Source organism: Phlebotomus papatasi, chromosome 3, assembly GCF_024763615.1.
Source record: "Phlebotomus papatasi isolate M1 chromosome 3, Ppap_2.1, whole genome shotgun sequence".
Taxonomy (NCBI): Eukaryota; Metazoa; Arthropoda; class Insecta; order Diptera; family Psychodidae; genus Phlebotomus; species Phlebotomus papatasi.
Genome location: NC_077224.1, coordinates 16,290,079 through 16,314,359, shown reverse-complemented (window position 1 = coordinate 16,314,359; position 24,281 = coordinate 16,290,079). Strand labels below are relative to the sequence as shown.

The following is a 24,281-nucleotide window of genomic DNA, read 5'->3' as shown; positions in this document are numbered from 1 at the left end:
ACAGAAATTCGAATATCAATTGCTCTGGAATAAATCATTAAAATCACTCAATTTGCGTATGATGTATAATACCATGGTAAGGAATGGGTTAAGCAGTAATGGCCTCGACCGCCCACCCTTTAGAGCAGGAAAATTTCATTAAATTAAAATTCACATCATTTTCTCTTTTAAACGTTTCCCATATATCTATCTGACATTTTCCCGCTTCAAATTAGATTTTATATTTATACTGAACTAAATTAAATTTGAGGTGATGTTCAAAGGAAGAAGAAGAGTGCGATAATGTATAGGAGACCTAAGCAAACATGAGAAGGAAAATGATGTGAATTCCGATTTCATGAAATTTTCTTGATCTTCTAAAAGGTGTGCCAGTAGGGTAAATTAAGCTAATTCAAAACCTTCTCCAAATGGAAATTTTTCTCTATTCCAAATGGAAATGTCATTGTTTTCATAATAAATACAGTACTAAATTATCATTTATATAATTTTCTATTACCACAGTTTCATTATTTAGTTAATTTTGCTCCAAATAAAGCGAAAATCCATTCATATTCACAAATTTTAATTTGTTAATTTCTCAGAAAAATTAAAAGTGTTCCTTTTCACCATTGAATTGTTCATATATCTGACCATGTTTTCCAATGAAAAACACAATTAGGTGATTTTGTTTATTCGTTTTGTTTAATATTTATGTCATATTTCTGGTTATTTTAGTTAATTTAAGGAATTTAAGTGTTAATCTTTATTGTTAATGGTACGTGAAGTTTTCAAATTAAATAATTACTTATTTCGTGAACAAAAAGGGTCTTTCTGAAGTGCCTACAAATGCTTCAATAGGAAACCCCGAAAATATGATTTTTTTGGGAGATTTTCTTATTTTTTTAGATGGGAAAAGAGAAAAAACCAAGAATAAGAACAAATTCTGCACTCAAGAGCAATTCAACAAGGTTTTGGAAGCCTTTCGTCGCGATTTTACTTACACTGTTTGTCTCCAATTAGAAACTTTCCCTTGTCTCCATTTGGATTAATATGTGTCCAATAGAAGCATTTTACGCTTGCGTATTTTCTTGTATTTAAGTTGTATTTCAAATTATATCTAAAGAATTTTCACTAAACAGTAACATTCTAGAAGAGTCAAGGAGCAAATTTATGTTATGTTATTTATTTATTTATTTATTTATTTATTTTAAATTAATTATGCTTTTGAGCTTGCGCTCTTGGAAGCATATATAATTAAAGAAATAAAGAAAACCTTTAATTCTCTTCAGAAAAAATATGAACATAATGTGTTGAATCTTCTGTCAAAGTTAAAGTGTCTGGAAATGGTTTTGAATTAGGTCATTTACCCTACTTAATTAGCGAAAAACTAAAATAAATGTGGAAGCATACCGCATGCAAAAAAACCGAGAATTGAAAAAACCGCACACTAGCGCAAAACCCCGCATCAGTAAGCTGTCATACATGCTCAATTCCCTATCCATATATTCAGAGCGAAAATGGTGATACGGGTGATAGGGGAAAGCGCCCATGCTTGATACTGTAAAATGATATCCAAGGTTCGTGATTTTTTTCTGATTTAACACACAAACCGAAGCGATTCTTCCACTATGACAAAAAAATGTATCACTTATTAGGTTCATAATCCCACCTCAAATAGTTCCTGGAAATCCTTAGATTTTCTTCAAGAAGAAAATGGAAATTCAGTGGCGATTTTTATACAAGTTGGGTCCGGGGCCTTCCTGTATAATGATTGATTCGAGAATTCGAAGGCCCATTTTCACTGTAAAAATTTCACCGGATACCAAAAATTGCACATCAATGTTTAGACGGAACTATAATCTATCTACTAAAATCGTTTGTACAACTAGTTATTAGTTTTAAAATCACTTTTATGTAACTTTTCTAAGCGGTGTTTTTATGACATTAGGGCGCTAGCGAAAACCATTTTTTCACTTTGAGTCCATGAAAATGTCACTTTGCAACCTTAAAATTCAGGCAACAGTGTTGAAGGCTATGTCAATTGTCGATAAAATTGGAGGATTACAATAGGTGTAATTATGAAAGAATCATTTAATGATAGAATTGCTACATTTAAATTATTATTCATGGACTCTTCTTAAAATGTAGGATAGACACAGGTAGAATTTATGAATTTGTCACTACCCACAAAAACAGTGTCCACCGAGTAAAAATATTTTTGCATAAATAATACTGATGAACCCTCTATGTGCCTATGATAGCAGTTTTCCAGTATAGCGACATTAATTAAGAAAAAACTTATGAAATATCATGTATTGTAATTACAGTTTTGGACCTATTTCTGATTTTTACTTCCTGAAACTAGGAAAAAAGAGCTAGGATCCTAATCTTTTTTAGGAAATATGAGGCTTAGAACCAGCTATTGAAATATATTGCTATGAGTCAAAACTATTGATTAACATAGAAAAAAATAGTTACAGTAGACTCTCTCAAATTCGGGCATGGGACCAAAATGTCACCGGAATTAGAGAGAAATTCGGGCGACAAATTTTTTGAAACGCAACGACTTTTTGTTCATCCGCATGCACATATTAAGTTTATATGCTCATATAATATTGTAAATTTCATGAAAATCTCTTAATAATACAAAAACACATCAGAACTAAGAGAACATAGCAAATTTGAGCATATTTTCTTGATTCGATAATCATAATCGAACTTGAAAAATGTCAACAAACTTTTTTCAAATTTAACTGCTGCCCGAATTAGAAAGTAACCCGATTTTAAAAGAGCCGAATTAGCGAGAGACTACTGTATTATTAAGCTTGGATCGTATCAAGAATGGACACTTTCCCCTACTGAGGATTAAAAAATGTGTTAGATTTTTAACATTTAACTTACCAAAAGCAAGCGAGTATTTTTTGTTCCAGCGATGAGATAACTCCCCCTTGAATAACGACATAGTTTTTGAATGTCCATTGGAAGTGACATGACCTTCCAGTCACACTTCCAGCCGCCTGTTTGTGTGTGTTTGTGCGTGACAGAAAGAGAAAACGTGGAAGAATCCTCCGGAGCTCCGCGAAAAGCCCAAAATCAGGATTCCTAGCTAGTGCAGTGGCTTCCGAAATGCCACCAATTCGTCGGCCCAATGAGGGCCTTCTGGCGCGAGTGAATTTCCCGCTGTACTCCATCGAAATGCTGAGCAGTCGTCATGTTTTGGTGGCTGGCGGAGGAGGATCCTCAAAGACTGGTGTGGCCAATGGATTTGAAATCTACGAGATTTACCACAACGGAGACAGATTTGTGGCTGAAGAGGTCATCAGGCATGAGACTGGACCCAGTGTCGTTATGAACTGTGCCGTCCGAAGTGACGGTCGACGGTCATTTCTTGTGGCTGGTCAGGAGAGTCATTGTCAGATGTATCATGTAAATACTAAGGTAATCGATGAATCTACGGGCAGTGGAAAGGAGGGAGAGACGGAGAAGACAACTGTTCGTCAGAGACGCACGTCCACGCGTCAATCTCAGAATTCGGGAGTTGAGGATATCCCTCCGGAAAGGAAAATGTCCTTCAGACGTCTGTCATTTGACATCAAGCCAGGAGACTCGGTACAGACGGATTTTCTGGACAGGGAACCAATCCAGAGGGTGGTGCGATTGAGCTGGGATTGTAAGTTGATGGCCACAGGTGGGACAGATGGTCGCCTGAGGCTGTGGAATTTTCCCCGAATGACCAAATCACGTGACATTGCGGCACATTCGAAAGAACTGGATGACCTGGATTTCAGTCCAGATGGGAAACTCGTGGTGTCAATAGCCAAAGATGGCTTGGGAGTGGTCTGGGATGTGGCTACGGGAAAGGAAGCAGGAACACTTACCTGGCAACCGCCGGAAGGTATCAAGTATCTCTTCAAACGCTGCCGCTTTGGCGTGATTGAGGACAAGAGGAACAAATGTCGCCTGTTCACTCTGGCCAATCCACTGGGCAAGTCCGGAAAGCAGAAAGGTTTCCTGCAGCAATGGGATCCGGAAACGGGAATCCTACAGCGAGCAGTTGGCGTCGATGAAAGTCTCTCGGCACTCTCGGTGCGAGATGACGGACGTTTCGTGGCAATTGGAACCATGTTCAGTGGCTCAGTGTCCATTCACATTGCCTTCAGCCTTCAGCGAGTGCTCCATATACCCAATGCCCATTCCATGTTTGTCACCGGACTTCAATTTTTGCCCGTTCTCAGCTCCGATGGCCCAGCCATCTCCAGCGATTCCGAAGCAGCTGTTCTCTCCATCTCCGTGGACAATCGCATCTGCATCCACAGTCTCCAGTACAGACGTAAGTAAAAACCAAAAACCCCCTGCAACGCCAAAAAAAAAAAAACAATCTTATCTTCTCTCCCAACAGATACCCTTCCCGCCTGGGCAGCAATTATCCTCATCATCGTCATTCTCTTTCTCACATTCATGCTGTGCTCTTACATGGGATTGTAGCTAATTGTTCAATATTTATTCCCTTATCAATAAGATTTCTCGTATACTTAAAAATGGAGAGTTGCATTTTTTTTACCTTGCCCAGGGGCATCCCCAGGAAAATACCTCGAAAAAACAAATGAGAAAAACTTGCACTCCGGAAATCGAACCTCAGAAGCGCCGAAAAGTGGACAAAAGATGCTGAGCCAGTTTCAACCAAGAATCAAATACCGCTTATATGTAAATTAATCAAATTAATATTGAAAATTTTAGGACAAAAGTGATTAAAATAAAAACAATTATTAAAAAAATACAACTTTGTCGATTTTATGAATTGATTTTGGAAATCCGAAAAAGTTAAAATAACATTACGGAAATGTTAATTTTACCCTGCAGTATTGATCCAAAATCGGTGTAAATATTACCCTTTTTAGGTGTATTATGGGTTAAAGTTACCCTTTTTCGTGTTAATTTTACCCTTAAAAAGGTGTAAATTTAGCATTAAAAAATGTTGGTATATTTTTACACCTAAAAAGTGTTAAAGTTACGAGGAAAAAAAGTTAATTGCACCCCCGTTTTTTTCTCACTGTAGGGTAAATGGCCTAATTCAGAACCATTTCCAGACGCCTTAACTTTGGCAGAAGATTCAACACATTAAGTTCATATTTTTTCCGAAGAGAATTACATAAATTTGCTCCTTGACTCTTCTAGAATGTTACTGTTTAGTTACAATAGTAAAATGCTTGTATTGGAAACATATTAATCCAAATGGAGACAAGGGAATGTTTCTAATTGGAGACAAACAGTTCAAGTGAAACCGCGACAAAAGGCTTCCAAAACCTTGTTGAATTGCTCCTGAGAGCAGGATTTGTTCTTATTCCTGGTCTTTTCTCCTTTCTCATCTAAAACAATAAGAAAATCTCTCCAAAAAAATCATATTTTCGGGGTTTCCTATTGAAGCACTTGCAGACACTTTTAGTTCAAAATCCTTTTTGTTCACGAAATAAGTAATTATTTTAGTTGAAATTAGCGAGAAATATGACATAAATGTTAAACAAAACGAATAAACAACAGTCACCTCATTGTGTTTTTCATTGGAAAACACGGTCGATCGATGAAAAAATCGATGGTGAAAAGGAACACTTTTAATTTTTCTGAGAAATTAACAAATTAAAATTTGTGAATATGAATGGATTTTCGTCATATTTGAAGCAAAATTAACTCAATAATGAAACTGTGGTATAGAAAATATATAAATATAGTAATTTAGTACTGTATTTATCATAAAAACAATGAAGTTTCCATTTGGAGTAGCGAAAAATTTCCATTTGGAGCAGGTTTTGAATTAGTTTAATTTACCCTATACAAAAGCAACAAAAGAACTTTGCAATAACACCTGGTACCAGGCGTCTCTTTCAACTCGGAAAGATTTTTTTACCTGATATATTCTAAGTTAGCTGACATTCTTTACAATCTCAGTATTTGTGGTCACAGGTGAAATGCGATCTCGTCAGATCGGGCCCAAATTTTCTATTTACACGTTTTGACAATCATAGATCACTCTGATAAGGGAAAGTGCCCATGCTTGATACCGTTGAAAGCTTCGTAATGATTAAATTTTTCCTATGTTTTTCAATAAACGTGACTCCGCAATATATTTTAAAAATTGGCCACTTTCCCATAGTTTTCAAAATATGGTTGCGATGAGTCACATATATATTGTGAAACATAGAAAATTTAGTCATAACAAAGCTTCCAATGGTATCAAGCATGGGCACTTTCCCCTACATGAGAGTGTCAAATTTTTTTTTTATCTTAGACTCCCTGTATCCAAAAAAGCCTTTGACCTAGGTCGGATTCTACATATCGTCGTCGGTTGCCTCAGCAACTGTGCTAACTGCATCTGAGGGCTAATTTTTGAAACTCTCACTAGCACCCGCGAGCTCTTTAGTGGCCGAGAGAAATTGACTCGCACACCCCGCAGATTCAAATCCTTCTGTAACGACTTCTTTATAACATAAATAACTCGTTGCACGTACTCAAGAATTTCCGGGGTGTGCGAGTCAATTTCTCTCGGCCACTAAAGAGCTCGCGGGTGCGAGTGAGAATTTCAAAAATTGGCCCTAGGTGTCACGCCGCTTCTCCCGCTTTTTTTCCCACCCGACGACGCTACGAGCAAAATTTCTTAAAATTACAATCTTCAACTTAAAATATCTCGAGAAATCATGGAGCAATCTCCAATTTTTTTTTAATTTGGTCTACTCAAGTAGCGCTACAACATGAACATAAAATGGTTCAAATTGCATAGGCCAATTTCGAGAAAACCTAGAAAAACCGGTTTTAAACCGGTTTAGAACCGGTTTTTCAAAAAACTAATAGCATAGAAATCGTCGTACGCGCAAGTAGATATATTTTTTTAAAAAAAAAATATGAAAATATCTCTTTCCAATCCGAAGATATTGCGTACTACGGACGACCGGACGGCCGGCCGGACCCGAAAATGGCGGCCTACCATTTTCGGCATCAGAGATGTTAAAAACATATACCCTGTGAAGTTCAGCTCGATCGGAACACTTTTAGAAAATCGGAGTATCACAATTATAAAAAAAATAGATTTGGGTAATTTACTACTCTGAAATCGGTTTTGGAATGACACCTTCAGATAACTTTTTCACGGCGCCGTTTTTTTTGGCAAAATACCTATATTTCATTCATTCATTCATTTTCAATCGCTTATCCCTATTGGGGTCGCGCGCCCATGACACCCAATTTAGCAGCCCACGCTTGTCGATCCTCCGCCACTTCAGGAAGAACCTATATTTGTATTTTATTGAATATATTACTGAAACTACAAGTATCATTTTGAGGATCTCTTGTACACTCAGTCCCGGCATTAAGTCCTGCGGGATTATGCATCTGACCCACCTGACGGAATTATGCACATACAATTATGCAAGTTTGCCTACCTTTGGGAGTCACTTTCACTTTGGGAAATCATTTTTGAAATACGCCTGAATGTACAGTAGACTCTTCGTTATCCGGCTGACTGGGGGACAAAATGACATTTAGGTTTTTTGAATGATCAACGGTTTTTCTATTTTGTGCAGTGTGAATTTATTTTCTGTCTGACAAAGAAAAAAAAATTTTTTCATGGTGTGCTTATGTTTCATTTTTTATCACAATTATGTATTAAAAACTTCGATACAATGTTAATAATACTTAATTTCACTCTGGACAAACTTCATGTTTAGTGAAAATAATTTTGAATATATCAACCGCCAGTGTTTGGCAGCTGTCACCCGGATAACGAAGTGCCGGATAACGAAGAGTTGAGTGTATATTAGCCGTACTCACTATGGCGCTGTTATCTTGTAATATCGTTATCTCGTTATCTCGTTATGTTCTCGTAATGTATTTTATATATGAAAAATTATAACAAGATAACAGATTACGGAGATTACGAGATAACAACGCCATAGTGAGTACGGCTATTATTTTGCGACGCGGGAAATTTTAAAATATTTTGCTACTTTTTCAGAATAAATCTCTAATTTCTTTTATTAAGGTAAATTTTTTAAATATTCTAACCATTTATTGAAGAACTGGCCAAAAAGTACTGTTTGTTAATACTTGTCTATAAAACAGTTGAAACTTTTTTTTTGAACTACTTTTACTCCGCGCGAAATTCATTCTACGGCAGATTTACTCAAAAGAACGCCCCTGCAAGTATGCAAATTTTTTCGATGCCTAATGCCATTTCGCGCGTTTTTTTCGGTCTGGAAAATGTGCTTAATCCCGGGGTGAGTGTACGTTTCTTGATACATGGCATATCCTGTCCTATACACTTTGACATGGTAGACCGGATCGGCGAAGATCATCACTAAAAGTGCTAGAATTTAAGAGTCTTATGCCCTAGACACACTTACGACTTAAGCCGAGAGACGACTTAGTGGAAAATGATGGAAAGGTAGTTTAACCATTATTTCTAATATAATTACGCTAAGCCGTCTCTCGGCTAATCCTCATGTCTGTCATGGCCCTTACAGACAATAGAGTGCAAAGTCACCCGCAACGACGGTACTAACAAAAAAACTCCATGTGTTTATCTCGTGAAAATAACATAATAAGAACCTTATTTGAGACAGTATTGCGAAAACTCTCAAATAGATTTAATTAGAAACTAGACAAATTTTCTATGTGAAAGAAAAAACATGTCTCGCCAAATGTACAATTAAAATAAACATATTTTGTAATAATAAAAACGTGATGATCGATTGAATTTAATGACGACAATATTAAAAAAAATACGCACATTTTTTCCAAAAAGATCGTTCTTAAGCTATTGGAAAATCATCTGAAATATGATTACACAAATGGCTCTTTAATCTATTTGATATTTTAATTTATACCACTATTAATTAATCGTCCAAAGTTCAATATTGTTGGATTTATTCAGATGGTTGGAGGAATCTTCCTCAAATTTTTATCGTGCCTATAAAAAGTCTCCTGAAGAAGAAATCCATTTGCAGTGTCGATTTTTCTACCCATTCGGTAGGGTTTATTTTGATATTAATTCTGATTATTGCTCTAGTAAAACAAAGAGAGAGAATCAATCATGAAAATTTGTGTGGCTGTTTTGGCTGTGCTGTGCACCCTTCAGGTAAGATACTAACGAGTGGCAAAAGCTCGATGGTGAAACTTATTAGTCTGATGCTAAGTGGAGTGCTCGCTCTATGATGCAAGTGTCCCTAGGTTCGAACCTGAGCTGTTCAAATTGAATCTAGCTAGAAAAATTAATTTTTTTTTCAGCTGGCAACAGCATCACCGTTTCCAGGACTTTTTGGCAGCATCTTCAAGACCATTACTGATACAGCCAGCAATGTTGTTAACACTTTTACCGATACAGCTACCAACGTTATAGATGGTGCAACGGATATTGTATCAGACACTGCGGACGTTATGGCTGACGTCGTGGAAGATGTACCCATAATCGGTACCGTTGCAGATACTGCAGCAAGTGGCATCGATCAGATGGAGACCGTAATTGATAATACAGCAGATACCATGGCCGATACTACCAACGACATCGCAGACAGCTTCCAAACCGCAGCTGATAATGTGATTGAAGGAATAGATAATACCTTGTCTGGAAACCTTAGTCCCACAAGTGGAACAACCCTCATGGAAGACATCAACAATCTCCTCAGTGATGTCATTAACAATTTCTGCACCGGAGGCACCATGCCAGGCAACCTCAATACCATGATGGACACCGTTTCGGGCTTCACTGGAGGACTCCTCAGCAGTTTTTCCCTGCCCAATCTCAGTCTCGATGACATTGCTCCCGTTTTCAATATCAACGACGTTTCCAGTGTTGTTACCAATTTCCTTGCTGGAGGTGACACATTCCTTGACCCTCTTCTGAATGCTTCATCCAATTTATCTGAATTGGCTGCAAACCTAACTGAACTTGCCGCCGGCAATGTTCTTCTGTGGCCCTTGTTGCCATTCCTCCTTAAAGCTCAGTTCAAACTCCTCCTCATTGAGACTGCTATCAACGCAACCGACCAAATTGTGGGATAAATACCCCACACACCTTTTATGCTTACAACAAATAAAAACTCTGAACTCAAACCATCTTGATCCACTATAGCTCTTAAGACAACAATAACACTGTATAAAGGCATAAAAATAAATGAATTCAAAAACCACAGAAACTGAGATTGTAAAAAAAAACGAATAAACATCATAATTTTAATTAATGTTTAAACAGATGGTGTCTCAATTTTTTTCACTATCATCAAATAAAACAGTTATTTTTTAATACCGTATGGTTCATCATTATGGGATTCAAATTACGTAACAAAATTAAATGAAGTAATTGCAAGGAGCAGAATGTTTGAAAAAGTGTGCAAATTTTATTTATAATCTCTTAAGCCACATTTAAGTGTTAGCACAATAAATATTTTCCAAGAAAATTTCCATAAATAATGTGCTTAATAAGTGCACAATACTCAGCCATCATCGAATGACAATTCAGCATAATGTGTCCGATTCTGCGGCATCTCGCGCAATTTTAATATTTTCTAAGTTTGTTTTTTTTTATTCACCGTGCAATATTTCCGATTTAAAAATTCCGAAGATAGATGACATTGGAAAATATAAAAAAAACAATTTCTTGACTTGTACTCCTTTGTCGTGAACAATGATTTGTAATACTTCACACACAAAAGGGGTAGCGAAGCGTTCCAAGCTTTGCGAAGTGCTCGAACTCGTGACTTAGATGCTATACCTCAAAAGTACTTTCGCGTCATTTACTGTTAACTGGTTTTCAACCGGTTTTAAGGGTAATAGAATCGATTCATAATCGATTCATTACCGGTACGCAACCGATTTGAACTGATTTATAAATCACTCAAAATATTGTCCAAAATACACATCAGGAGTAATATAAATAGAATTTCAAATAAAAATTACTTATCAGTTATGAACCAGGTTATTACCGGTTCACAACCGCTTAGAACCGGTTCATTTTTAACGCTCTTTAGAGCCTTTTTAACCCTTTAAGGACGAGACGTTTTTTCTGATCGAAAATCAACATTAAACATGAAACTGATAAACATAATCAATCATAAGTCTTATATCTGAGGGGCAATTCACGAAATAACCAGTCAAAATTGACTGGGCGGCGAATATGGCGGAGACATATTTGGTGTGACGAAAAGTGAAATAACCCTAATTAATGCATTTTTCAGTCTGTCTTTACTCGCCGAAAAGTAGGCAACACGTCAATTGACAGGTAATTTATAGCGCGTATTTAAAATTTGGAGTCGTTATAATATTTGAAGAAGCATTCTAAATCTAATCCAAATACCAATTTAATTTATATTTTGGTGAAGTTTGTTGAAGATTGAATGGTGTACTTATATTGCTTCATATCAAATAAAATAAATATCGCAATATTGGTTTAGTGCAAATATAAATGTTTATTTTTTAATCCATTTTTCCAAACTAACTTTAAGTTGTTCGTTTTAAATTCTAAATACAATTTAAACTTTAAATATTAGAATGTTAAAAAATGATTTGGGTATTGAAGATGTCGTCACATGTATTTTCTAATAATTATGATAAATGTTGTAAGTCTGTAAAGACCAATTAGGGGAAAGTCGTCTGCCTTCAAACGAAAAATAGAGTTCCAAATTTAAAATTTTTTTCTGAAGAATCCACAAAATGGATTTTATTTTCTACTACACCAAAAAATTCTCTTGTTCATTCGGCGTATATGATTACCTCATTTAGCACTCGCAAGTCCTCAGTTTTTCCTTCTGAGGAAATTAAAAAAGTGATGTCGATTTGTATGAAGGCAGCTGGCATAGTCTGCCTTCAAACGCGAGGAAGCTGCCTTTAAATGTTTTTTTTTCACTGAGAATATCAAATCAATAAAACTAAATGGGCTATAAATGATTAGGTTGAAGCCTAACGCACTCACTAAAATCATCACTGTAGTCAAAAGACATTAAACAATAACTTTTCTTCACATTTTTCTGAAGAACTGTTTTGCACTTGAAAATTCGGAAGAAAAAGCCATTGAAGTTGAAAATTGTCAACTTGAAACATCCCGGCCGGAGCAAGATAGCAGGTTATAAGTATTTGTATGACGTTCGTCAAAGAAAAGTAGGAGTTCGATTTCACATGTTTTGATGTATGGAAAGATAGGATTTAAAGGCACACGACATTAGCATTTAAAGGCTGCTGCAGGGTGATATTTGCAAATTTTTGCCACCCACAAAAATTGTGTCATCTGAACCAAAATGTATTAACAGAAATATTAAGCATGATTAACCTTCTATGTGTCACAATGGAAGATTTATTTGTAAAATGATTTTTACTATGAAAAATCACATGATTTGTGGAACATCAAAATTACAGTTTAGAGCTCATTTTCATTTTTTTTGATCTAGCATCTAGGAAATAGGAGCTAGGCTCTCCATTTTTTGATGATTTGTGAGGATGATCGATATCTACCTAATAATTTATAGAATATAATTTATGCTTTTGAGAACAACGAAAAAATCGCAACATTTGAAGGCTGCTGCATTTAAAGGCAGACGACTTTCCCCTACCTCTCGAGAGTCAGGAGTAGTATCGGAAAATTTGTATTTATTCTGATAATAAAAAATTTATTCATTTTGTACTTAAACGTGGTAAATGGTACTTCAAACGTTGCAAATATAATATATTTGATGCGTGTATTTATTGACACGTGATGGTCTTGAGAAGGTTATTTTGATATCACAATTTTTTTTAATATCATTGTAGAAGTCTTAGCTTGGTGAAATATTGTATGTAAAATTTAACAATAAACAATCTGAGACCTAGAAAATCCCTAAATAGTAATTCCTTTAATCCCTGAACTTTCCCAAAACCTATTTTTCAGAACGCATGAAGTATTTGAACGTTTATAAAATTTTAAAATCCAAGATTTTCTTATTATTGTTTTGTCTAGGTATTTTTACTTAATAAAATAATACAAATAAATAACTTTTTCATAAGATTTTTGTAAAAAAACACAGAATGGCGAAATTCGCCTCACAGAAAACATGCAATAACCAGTCAAAATTTTGACTGGTCAATTTCGTGAATTGCCCCTCTGATCTTGGAAAATCCAACAAAGTCTAATTTGCTGTCTATATTTGCTGAACGATAGGGACAAAAATAGCCCAAAAATTTAAGTCATTTTTCTGACAATACAGCGGATGATAATTATCGCTCTAGTGAAAAATATTACGTATGATTATTGTAGTTTTTATTCTCAAAAGGGTTTTGTTTAAAAAAAATTGGAGGTATAAAAATTAAATAAAATCAATTATGAGTATGAGAATTTAAAAAAATCGTCACGTAGACTTGCAAAAAATATTCTAAATTCTTTCAGCCTTCTATTTTGCCATTATGTACAAATATTAGAAAAAAATAACTTTAGGTAGTTAGGAAAAATTATTTTCTTTATGGGACACCGGTATTCCAATCGTCCTTAGAGAGTTAAGCTTTGAGCTTTGAGAAAAAACCATTATTAGGAATGATTCAACGGTATTTTTGTATGAAATCACACGACGCATGTTCGAGAAATTCCAAAAAGCGTGGTTTTGGAAGGGAAGGAGAAGGATGGGGTGAAAATGAAGAGCATGTTAATGATCCGGGTCGACTTATGCGGGGTCCCTCTAAGGTCCCAAGTTGCTATCTCTTACCGTTTGTCCTCTAGAGCTGGCGACAGACGGACAAACAGCGTGACTTCACTTCTCAGAAATCGTCTGACACGCGAAGATTTGTCGAAAAAAGTGATCTCCGTGGGGTGTAGAAGGTGGAAATTTTAGTGAGTGAGAAAATAAAGTGATTAAATATATTGCTCTCTCAGTAGAGTTAGAGCAATAGAAAATAAACAAAGATTCGTAACAGCTTTTAGCATGCACTCCAAACACTCCTCAGTGTGCATATCTAGAGTTTCTTGCTTTGTCACTTGGTCAAGAGGATGAAAGATGAAACCTCTTGGCATAATAGAGGTACTAACACTTTAAAATCGTAATCATTTCGATAAATTTTATTTCCCGATTTTTTTCGGTCCGAAAAATGTTCATAATCCCGGGATTCCGTGTATACACGCTTCAAACTTAATGTGGGGTGAATAAGTAAGGGTTAGCGAGTGAACCGTGAGTGGCACATCGGCAAATTGCTTTGATCAGTCTCCAAGATCGCACTGATTGCGCAATCAGCTGCAATGATGGCACTGATCGGCACCCAAAGTGTACCAAAATATAAAAATTAACAAATTTAATTATATTGAAAGATTTTTTCCTGCAAGAGTTTTGTTCACTGAGAGAAATCCGAAAAGTTAAAATATCTTACCGGAAATGTTAATTTTACCCTGCAGTATTGATCCGAAAACGGTGTAAATATTACCCTTTTTAGGTGTATTATGGGTTAAAGTTACCCTTCCTTCATGTTGATTTTACCCTTAAAAGGTATAAAATTAACATAAAAAAATGTTGATATATTTTTACGCCTAAAAAGTGTTAAAGTTATGACGAAAAAAAGTTAATCGCAACCTCTTTTTTTCTCAGTGTTCTAAACCTACCGGCAACTTGTTAGTAAATGCAGATTATTTTCAATATAATAAACTTTGTGTAATATTTCTACAACAGAATGTAATCAAGTACCGAATAAATTCAATTCGATCCGATGCAATATTCCTAAATTATTCCCGTAGCCCAGAATACTGAAATTTAGGTTGAAGTGCAACATGAAATAAATTGAGAAATATAACTCAGATATACTGACCTATAATTCCCAAAATAATGAAATACTCTATTTGTACAGATGCATTTTGTAATTCAGAAAATTCAAGATCTGTCGTATATAAGAAAGTACTCATGATGCTGAATATTCCAGTATCAAGTTGAATTTCCCAGAAAGATTTTTCTTTTTCCCCAGAAATGAAAATAATAGTGATATTGCTTTTCTTTGGGATAGTCACTGATACAATAACTGCTGGAAAAGTTAAAGTAGCTGATAAGAAAAATGTTGAGGAAGGTCGAGGGTTCTTGAGTGCAATAGGGAGTACGATAAATCTAATATCAAACATAGGGACAGGGATAGCAACGGGAATTGCTCAGACCGTGAATAAAGTTGGAAATGTGATATCAAATAAAATAAACCAGGCTGTGGGAGCTACGACTACAACAATAAAAGAAATAATAAAAGTCCAGGATAATTTGCATAAGAATACAACAGCTGGTAAGTGAATTCTCATCAATCCCAAGGATCAATATCAACATGTTGATTGTGTTGTAGTTTGGTATAAGTATAAACTATAAAGCTACGAATTTTATCTAATTTTATTTTTGCAGCTATCCAGGGTGTAGCAACAAATGTTCTTGAAGGAATATCCACTCATGTGACTATAACAAAAAACTTAACAAGTGCTATAGCCAATGCTGTTGCTAGCCACATCAACAAGAACATAGCTACAACAAACTACACGTTAAACACTGTGGTCAATCTCGTTGAAACTGTGATAGATTCAGCTCATAAGCACGTGGATCTCCTTGTAAAAGGTGCTACTAATAATACAGCAACACTTGTTGAGGCTGTAGGAGATGTTGTAAAGGCGTTGGTTTCATCATTAAACACAACAAAAATCAACCATTTACATCAACTGCCAAATCTTCTCTTAACTGGAGTTACAGATCTCCTGACACATCTAGTAAACTCTACAGTTTCCCTAACTAAAGTTAACTTTACCCAAACTCTAGTATCAGCTTTCGTGAAGACTTCGGGAAATGTTGTAGATTCCCTAATTGACGTGTTGTTGTTAGTAACTAACAAGACATCGAATGCAACAAAGCACAATTTTGGACACAGTTCGACAGCCCTATTCCACAGTATTTCTGGTCTGCTGGACAACTTGGGAGAGATAACAAAGGTTGTACTGAAAGGGGCAAAGGGTGTCCTTGTTGATTCCTTTGCCAACAAAACCGATGCCCTTGTTGCGGTTGTTGGAAACTTAGCAGACTTGATAACAGATCCTGCAATATCCTTCACTGAATCTCTAGTTGATAAGCTCAATATAACATCAACAATACTCGTGGATAAGATACATGATGTCATTGGAGCGATATTTAACATATCAACGGACGCTGTAGAGACAATAGTTGATGGTGTTCACAAAACCGTTAACGGAACGGCAGTTACATTGTTGTCAAAAATACCAAAGTTGCAGAAACTTGTTACGAATACTACAACAAAATTAAGCGAAATACTGAATGAAAGGATAAAGAAGCATGGTACTACGTTCCTGGCCTTGGTCAACAAGGTAGGAACCAATGGGACGCGTTTGATGGACAAATCCCTAGCTTCAATAGGAAAGATGTTGGGAAACATAACACATGGCTTCGACAACATAATATTTACTACGAAGAATGCTCTAATGAGCGTAGTTTCAACTTTAGGAGGGACCATATCAACAGTAGCTAAGGGCGTTGTGCAACTAGCTAACAACATAACAGGAAAGTTTGGAGAATTTGTAGCAGGAAAACTGGATTGTGCTGCAGATGTTCTGCCCATGATGGTGAAGAGTGTTCAGGGTTTAAGCAATCACACCGTCGGCTGTGCGGTATCTAAGTTAAGCAACGTGATAGGGAATGTTGTGAAAAATACAACGGAGCTGGCTGGTATAACTGGCAAAGTCTTTACAGGAGTTACGGATCACTTTGAAGCTTGCGTTAAGAACAACTCAAAGAAATCCTTCCCTCAAGCGGCCTGCCTTACGGCCTTTATAGGAACAACAACCAACAAAACAGCCATGATAAGTACTCATTTAGCTGATACTGCATCAAAACTTCTAGAAAGCATAATAGGGACTGGAAATATAACAGATTGTATACGGAAGACTGTAGGCGACGTCAAAGAAACTGTTATAGACTTCGCAACGTGCGTTCTTTCTAATACTAGTAAGTCAGCTAGATCAATACGACAGTTACCCTTTCCACTAATACCCCGCGAAGAGGAATCACAGAGAGGTACGGACTTTAGGGATAACATATAAGAACCTTAAAGATTTTCAAAATACCTTCTTGATTGTAAAAATGTTTTTTTTTAGTTCTTGTAGCCAGACTACCTATACCAAACCTTGACTACAAGAAGCAACAAGGGTCTAAAAGAACCGGGAAGGACATGAAGTACGATCTCCCTGAAGAAACTTTCAGGAGTCTCATAAATGATCAACTGAAACAGATGGAGTTCAACATAGATGACTACTTTGAACTACCAGACTTACCACTTACAGATGCCGATTGGGATATTTATTAAAATACCAAATAGTTTAAATATATTTTGTACGTTTTTCATAAGTTTGTATTTTGCTTGAATGAAATAAAACACAACAAAAATTTAAATAAATGATCCAACTGGTTTGATAGTGATCTCCTGGACATTGACATGAGGAGGAGTTCCCAGGGTGTAGAGGACCGCTGCAGAAATGTCCTCAGCCTTTAGATGAGGGAAATCTTTGAGATTTTCCGCACTGTACGAAGGTACAATGTCTGTCTGAACAACAGCTGGACTGATGCTGGTAACTTTAATATTTAGCTTTTCCTGCACAAACTCCTGACGATGGCCTTCTGTGAGTGCAGTTACAGCATATTTCGTTGCACAGTAGACGTTAAAGTGATAATCGGGAAATTCACTGAGCATTTGTGGGATAAAGTGTCCAGCAACGCTATTGATATGAACAATATGACCAGCAAGGGAACGTTTCTTCATGGATTTGAAAGCTTCCCTGGTGCAAAATACCACGCCCAGAATATTCGTATTTACTGTATTACGAATAGTTGAGGAGTTATCTTCGTCAATCAAACGAATTGAAGAATCAAGAATTCCAGCATTATTCACCAAAACATCAACTCCACCGAATTTTTCCTCAATCAATGCAAAGGTCTTTACAATTTCATCTTCATTCATCACGTCACATTTGACGGCATGAAGATTTTTCCTCACATTTTCAGGCAAATCATTTTTCATCGCTTCAACTCTTTCAACTCTCCTGGCCAATCCAATGACAATCATTCCCGATATGGCCAAATCTTTGACAATTGCTGCACCAATTCCTGAACTAGCTCCAGTAACAACAGCCACTTTATTCACCCAACGATCCATTTTCTACACAATTTTTCTTCAAATCTTTCTTGAGAATTCCTCCAAGATGCACAAAAAATTTACGAGTACTCTTTGAGATGAACTGCGAGTGACTAAAAGCCATTCGGAAAACTACTCAACAATTTTAGAATCATTTTATAAATAGGTTGGCTGTAAAATCATACAATGTAAACATTTGACAGAGTTTACAATTTTTGGGATAAATTTGTGAATGAATTGAGAATTATTGGGACTGTTATTGTATTATAGACCTGTTACATTGAGTAATATTTTAAAATTTCTAAAGAGCATCAAAATTTATTTAGTAGGGGAAAGTACTCTCCCTTCGAACGTTCATGCCTTCGAATAATGTGAAATTCTTCCACTTTTCTTAAGAGATTTACACATTATTTTCACGGAATTATCAACAATTGATGATAATCCAATTAATATTTGATAGAAATGTGTAGGGCCTCAGTGGATCAGTGGATAGAGCAGTGGCTCTGTGACTGTGAGGTCGAGGGTTCGGGACTAGGCAGCTGCAGATTTTTCAGCTGCTGTAATAGTCTCGAATTCGTCCAGTGAATGATAGAAATGTGTAATCTCTTAGGAAAACTAAAAGAAAATTCACATTATTCGAAGGCATGAACATTCGAAAGGAGAATACTTTCCCCTACTGAACAGAATTTGAAAACTTATCAAGCCTTGTAGCAAGAATAAAAGGTGTTGGTGGTATGATAAATCGTTTCAAACCGGTTTTATATTTGAGGTTAGTTTGAAATATAATTCTCATAACGTGCTTCTTTGATAGTTAAGCAAGAGATGTCTCTAATGGTTTTGGTAAAACCATTCGTATTTTTGTAATATTTCAGTTATAGTTAAGGTTTGGCCTTGTGGCTTGCATGGCTGGGGCCGTACAACTTTAAAAGGAAAAAAATATATAGTTAAGGTTATGGGGATCTCAGTGGCACAATAGGTAAGATCGTTGCCTCTTGGGCGGATGAGATCTCTGACTCGACTCTCACAGTTGTGAGTTCGAGTGCCGCCCGGTGCAAAAGACATGGATGTTTGATTTAGAGCATTTCCACATGTAACAATAACGTAATATAATGCACCGCCTTCGCATAACAACTTCGGGAGCATGAAAGAAGCATCCACATAACGGGAAGGCGCTCCTGGGCAGTCTACAACGAACTTGACAGATTCTTCCAATACGAGAATTGACACTGTAAAAATGATTACCTTGTAATACAATATCTCGATACGATTAATAATAGTTAAGGTTATGTGTGAATTAACCTAACTTTAATTTATTCTAAAAATGATAAAAATCTAAAAGGAAAAAAATCATTAACTATTTGAAGATTAAATCCATAATTCTAATTAATTTAGTTGCTTGGCTGAAGTTACACTCAAAATGGCCGAAATTTAAAGCTGGTCGAAATTTGGCACATATACCCTATGGAATGTTTCTAATTTTTTACAGCTTCAGGATGTACGAATTATAGAATTTTTACGATACTTAATGTAAAATATGGAAAGGCGGACACTGAAGATGTATGGGGAAATTCTATGAAAAACGATCTTCAAAAAATGGCAAAAAGAAGGATTTTTGCAGGAAATTTGTCAAAAGTGTAGGCAATTTCTACAAAAGTCATATCCAATTTGAGGTATTTCGCTTAAAAAATTTTCTTAAATATGAATCGGTACACATCGAAACAAAATACATCAAAGTCATTATTGACAAAATTTCAAAAGAAAATCAATACGATTCGAAATTGTTTTTTTCATGAAAATTAGTCGTTTTACTTCAGGTAAAAGTGAAAAAAGTGTTTGTGGTTTCCCAAAAATGCGAAGAGTGTTCTTCTGAAAATGTCTAGTGGAATCCAAGCAAGATTTGAAGGATGATTTCCTCTGATTTTTCGCTAGAAATGGCTAGACAATCGACAAAAACACATTTCTAACTCTTGCTACTAAAAAGCGCAAGGCACTTGGAAAATGCAAGAAAACTGTCAAAAATTTCGTGAAATAAATTAAACCCAATATGGAGGCATTTTCATTCAAAAATTGGAAATTTTCCTTCAAAATTTTCTAAAATAATTTTTGATGAAATAATCTCCAATTAGTACAGAACTTTAAAAATAGCTCAATTTTATATGCAATTGTCTTCTAAAAAGATCTTTCATTAAAGTACGATTTTAGATGTGTCCGACTTTTAGCACTGTCCGACTTTTGGTAAATTACCGTACAGAAAAAAATATTTCTTAAAATTGCTCGTAAATGTTTGTGAATTTCAATTGGGAACTTACTCACAAACAAGTTTGTAAAAGCTTGTTCTTTTTTCACAAACATTATTCCACTTGAGAGAAATCCGAAAAAGTTAAAATAACATTCCGGAAATGTTAATTTTACCCTGCAGTATTGATCCGAAATCGGTGTAAATATTATGCTTTTTAGGTGTATTGTGGGTTAAAGTTACCTTTTTTCATATTAATTTTACACTTAAAAAGGTGTAAAAATAACATTAAAAACATTTTTACTCCTAAAAAGTGTTAAAATTACGAGGAAAAAAAGGTAATCGCATACCCTTTTTTTCTCAGTGTCGTATAATCACTTAATGATCATTTTTCTTCTTTTACACGTACATTTTTGTTTGTCAGACAAGCATTTACAAATGACACAATTTTACGAAATTTTTTGTGTTTTTACAAACATTTACGAACAAATTATCAGAAGAACATATAAAAGCTTGTCAAATAATTATGTTACGAACAATATTTGTTAACTTTTTAGTGGGTTATACGATTTACGAACATTTCATAAGTTCCCAATAGGAATCCACAAAGATTTACGAACAATTTTACGAAATTACCTCTTCCAAATCTTAAATTGTATTAACACTGAGAGAAATCCGAAAAAGTTAAAATAACATTCCGGAAATGTTAATTTTACCCTGCAGTATTGATCCAAAATCGGTGTAAATATTACCTTTTTTAGGTGTATTAGGGGTTAAAGGTACCCTTTTTCGTGTTAATTTTATCCTTAATAAGGTGTAAAATTAACATTAAAAAATGTTCATATATTTTTACACCTAAAAAGTGTTAAATTTCTGAGGAAAAAATGTTAATCGCACCCTCTTTTTTTTCTCAGTGAATGTACTTATCAAGGGGTGATTTAGTACGTATTTTATAAAAAGTTAATGACAAAATTAGTAAAACTGCAACGATAAATACATAAAGATCACAGATCGCGCAGTTTGGAGAACAAAAATCGCGTGATTTTTGAATAAAACAAGATAAGGAATCCAATCCAGAATTGCGAATTATGTTTAATAGCAGTGTAACATCTCCATAATCCAATATTCACTTTTTTTCAAATTGACAATAACAATAGAAACCAGTAAAATTTCCATATACAATTTCTCTATTTATCAAACACCCAGGAATGTTAATATTCCGTCAAGAATGATATAATTGTTTATAATAATTGAAGTTTGCGTGCGTTCTCATAATTTATTGAGAATTTATTTAAAAATGACTAAGATTTATATAGAAGAGCTTAAGCCAACGCTCCCACGGGTTTTAGCAGCACGTCTTGAACATTCACATGTGGAGGTGTTGATAAGATGTAGATAACAGATTGAGAGATATCAGAGGGCAATAGATGCGGTAGCTTCTTCATTATATCACTTTGATATTCTTCAGCAAATTCTGATTCAACAATTGGTGGACTAATGCTGCTGACTTTGATCCCTAATCCCTCTTTGGTCACTTCCTGGCGAAATTGTTCAGTAAGGGCTTTCACTGCATGCTTTGTAGCTGGATAGACATTGAAATTGAAATGTGAAAGACCTGGAGGAGGTATCAAGTACCGATGAGCAGCCATACTGCTAATATTGATAATGTGACCAGCAACTTTTCTATCTTTCATGGACGAGAAAGCTTGTCTTGTGCAATTGATCAATCCCAAAATATTTGTCTGCACTGTATCATTGATTGAAGATGAACTTCCAGGATCGATGAGCCTCACATGAAAATTCCCAATCCCAGCGTTATTGATAAGAATATCAATTCCACCAAACTTTTCCACAATCTTGGAAAATACTGAGACAATCTCGGCTTCGTTTGTCACATCGCACTTCATTCCATGCAGGTTTTTTCGCACCTTTTCCGGTAATTCATTTTTCAGAGCTTCGACTCTTTCATCCCTTCGAGCCAATCCTACGACAATCACTCCCAATGTGGCCAAATCCTTGGCAACTTGAGCACCAATTCCTGCACTCGCTCCCGTCACAACAGCCACTTTATTCACCCAACGATCCATTTTACACTGAGAGACTCTGTATCAGTCTTTATCGTGTATTTTAGCAATTCATCTTCAAAAATAAGCACTTTGTGTTATCTTGTATTGATAGAAATTTGCACTCAAGATTCCGCGACAAGACTGTACGTTCATAAATAGGAAGACTTGTCTAAAGTCATACGAGTATATGCAAAAGAAAACAGCAGAATATGTTTCTTAAATTAATTGGCAAATTATATAATTGCGCTATCTAGGGGAAAGTACTCTCCCTTCGAACGTTCATGCCTTCGAATAATGTGAATTTCTTTGGTTTCTCGTAAGAGATTTTCATTAAATTAACACAGAATTAACAACAATTGATGATAAGCCAACTAATATTTAATAGAAATGCGTAAGTCTCTTAAGAAAGCTAAAAGAAAATTCACATTATTCGAAGGCATAAACATTCGAAGGGAGAGTACTTTCCTTTACATAGATTTTTGTGAATTTTATAGCAAAGTTAAAAAAGCAAAAAAGTTTATATTTCTTTTCATTTATCCTCTACACTGAAAAATATAATCGTAAATGTTTGTAAATTCCCACTAGGAACTTGCGAAATGTTCGTAAATCAACCCACAAACAAATTTGTAAAAGTTTGTAGTTTTTTTCACAAACATTGTTCGTAACATGATCACTTTACGAACATTGTATGTTCTTTTAGAAACATTTGTTCGTATATTTTTGTTTGTTTGGCAAAACTTTTCGAACAAATGACAAAATGTTTCTAAAAGAACAAAAAATGCTCGTCAAGTTATTATGCTACAAACAATATCTGTGAAAAAAATACGTTGTAAATGTCTAAATACTTTACTTGAATTTTCAGTATAATTTCTAAATGATTAATAGGGTAAAATTTAGAAAGGTAGACACCTAAGAAACAGCTCAACTTCATATGTTTTTTATGCGGAAGCGGTAGAAAAGGACATGGCAACAACCGACCCTGCTGCGCAAAGATACAAGAGCTCCAAGAGTTTCAGATACCTCGGATCCTTACGGCGTTATCACACTTGCACATTAAAATTTTAATGTGATTCACATTAATTGTCGCTTGTGAGCGTCCAAATATGTTATTTGTGTCTTTGAGCCACTTAATATTTGGGGTTTTTCTATTTATTGATAAAGAAGTGGACTTGGCCTGCAAAAATAAGTTTAAATTTACCTAAAGCATAAATATTTTTCACATTAAAAAATTGAAGACAAAATCGCATTAATTTTTCGCATTAATGCTATAAATCAATTTATATCAAATTTTGCGGGCCAAGTCTACCTTTTTATCAACAAAGTGAGAAAAGAATAATGTCAATTTTCTTTTAGTTTTCCTAAGAGACTTACACATTTTTATTAAATATTAGTTGGCTTATCATCAATTGTTGATAATTCCGTGATAATTTAGTATAAATCTCTTACGAAAAACAAAAGAAATTCACATTATTCGAAGGCATAAACGTTCGAAGGGAGAGCATTTTCCACTACGTAAGAAAATCCCAACAATTGTTTTTCTGCGAATTTCATATAACATACCATTATTCACTATGTCCGTTTTTCCAAACTTTACCTTAGGCCGGTAAATTTAAGCAAAAAAATCAAAAAAAAAAAACTGGCAAATATCGAGAGGTTAATGTTTCTTTAAACTTCAAAACTTCAGGAAGCTGATTTAGTAGATTTTTATAAAGATTTCAGAGAGTTCTCCGAATTCTAAAATAATTAAAATGAAAAAATAGTAAGTATGGAAAAGTAGAAATTATAATAGGGTAAGTGTACCAAAATTCGGCCAGCTTGCAGTTTCAGCCACTTTTTTTGTTCTTCAAGTT

At 35.2% G+C, this 24,281-nt stretch overlaps 5 protein-coding genes across 5 annotated transcripts; 3 read left to right on the top strand and 2 right to left on the bottom strand.

Annotated features, from left to right (window-relative positions):
* Positions 1 to 2,975: 2,975 nt before the first annotated feature.
* On the top strand, positions 2,976 to 4,754 carry LOC129807876 (prolactin regulatory element-binding protein). Its single transcript, XM_055857473.1, has 2 exons — positions 2,976 to 4,309; positions 4,379 to 4,754. The coding sequence occupies exons 1-2, from the start codon at positions 3,106 to 3,108 to the stop codon at positions 4,462 to 4,464; spliced, it is 1,290 nt and encodes a 429-aa protein (XP_055713448.1). The 5' UTR covers positions 2,976 to 3,105; the 3' UTR covers positions 4,465 to 4,754.
* A 4,211-nt stretch (positions 4,755 to 8,965) lies between these two features.
* Positions 8,966 to 10,213, top strand: LOC129807883 (uncharacterized). The gene is made up of 2 exons (XM_055857481.1): positions 8,966 to 9,103; positions 9,253 to 10,213. Exons 1-2 carry the CDS (start codon positions 9,059 to 9,061, stop codon positions 10,024 to 10,026), a joined length of 819 nt encoding a protein of 272 aa, XP_055713456.1. The 5' UTR covers positions 8,966 to 9,058; the 3' UTR covers positions 10,027 to 10,213.
* Positions 10,214 to 14,856: 4,643 nt separating this feature from the next.
* On the top strand, positions 14,857 to 17,397 carry LOC129807869 (uncharacterized). Its single transcript, XM_055857463.1, has 3 exons — positions 14,857 to 15,231; positions 15,345 to 17,015; positions 17,096 to 17,397. The coding sequence occupies exons 1-3, from the start codon at positions 14,931 to 14,933 to the stop codon at positions 17,302 to 17,304; spliced, it is 2,181 nt and encodes a 726-aa protein (XP_055713438.1). The 5' UTR covers positions 14,857 to 14,930; the 3' UTR covers positions 17,305 to 17,397.
* Positions 17,323 to 21,472, bottom strand: LOC129807886 (farnesol dehydrogenase-like). The gene has a single exon (XM_055857484.1). The coding sequence runs from the start codon at positions 18,148 to 18,150 to the stop codon at positions 17,386 to 17,388; it is 765 nt and encodes a 254-aa protein (XP_055713459.1). The 5' UTR covers positions 18,151 to 21,472; the 3' UTR covers positions 17,323 to 17,385.
* Positions 21,473 to 21,627: 155 nt separating this feature from the next.
* LOC129807885 (farnesol dehydrogenase-like) lies at positions 21,628 to 22,693 on the bottom strand. The gene has a single exon (XM_055857483.1). The coding sequence runs from the start codon at positions 22,450 to 22,452 to the stop codon at positions 21,688 to 21,690; it is 765 nt and encodes a 254-aa protein (XP_055713458.1). The 5' UTR covers positions 22,453 to 22,693; the 3' UTR covers positions 21,628 to 21,687.
* Positions 22,694 to 24,281: the final 1,588 nt, after the last annotated feature.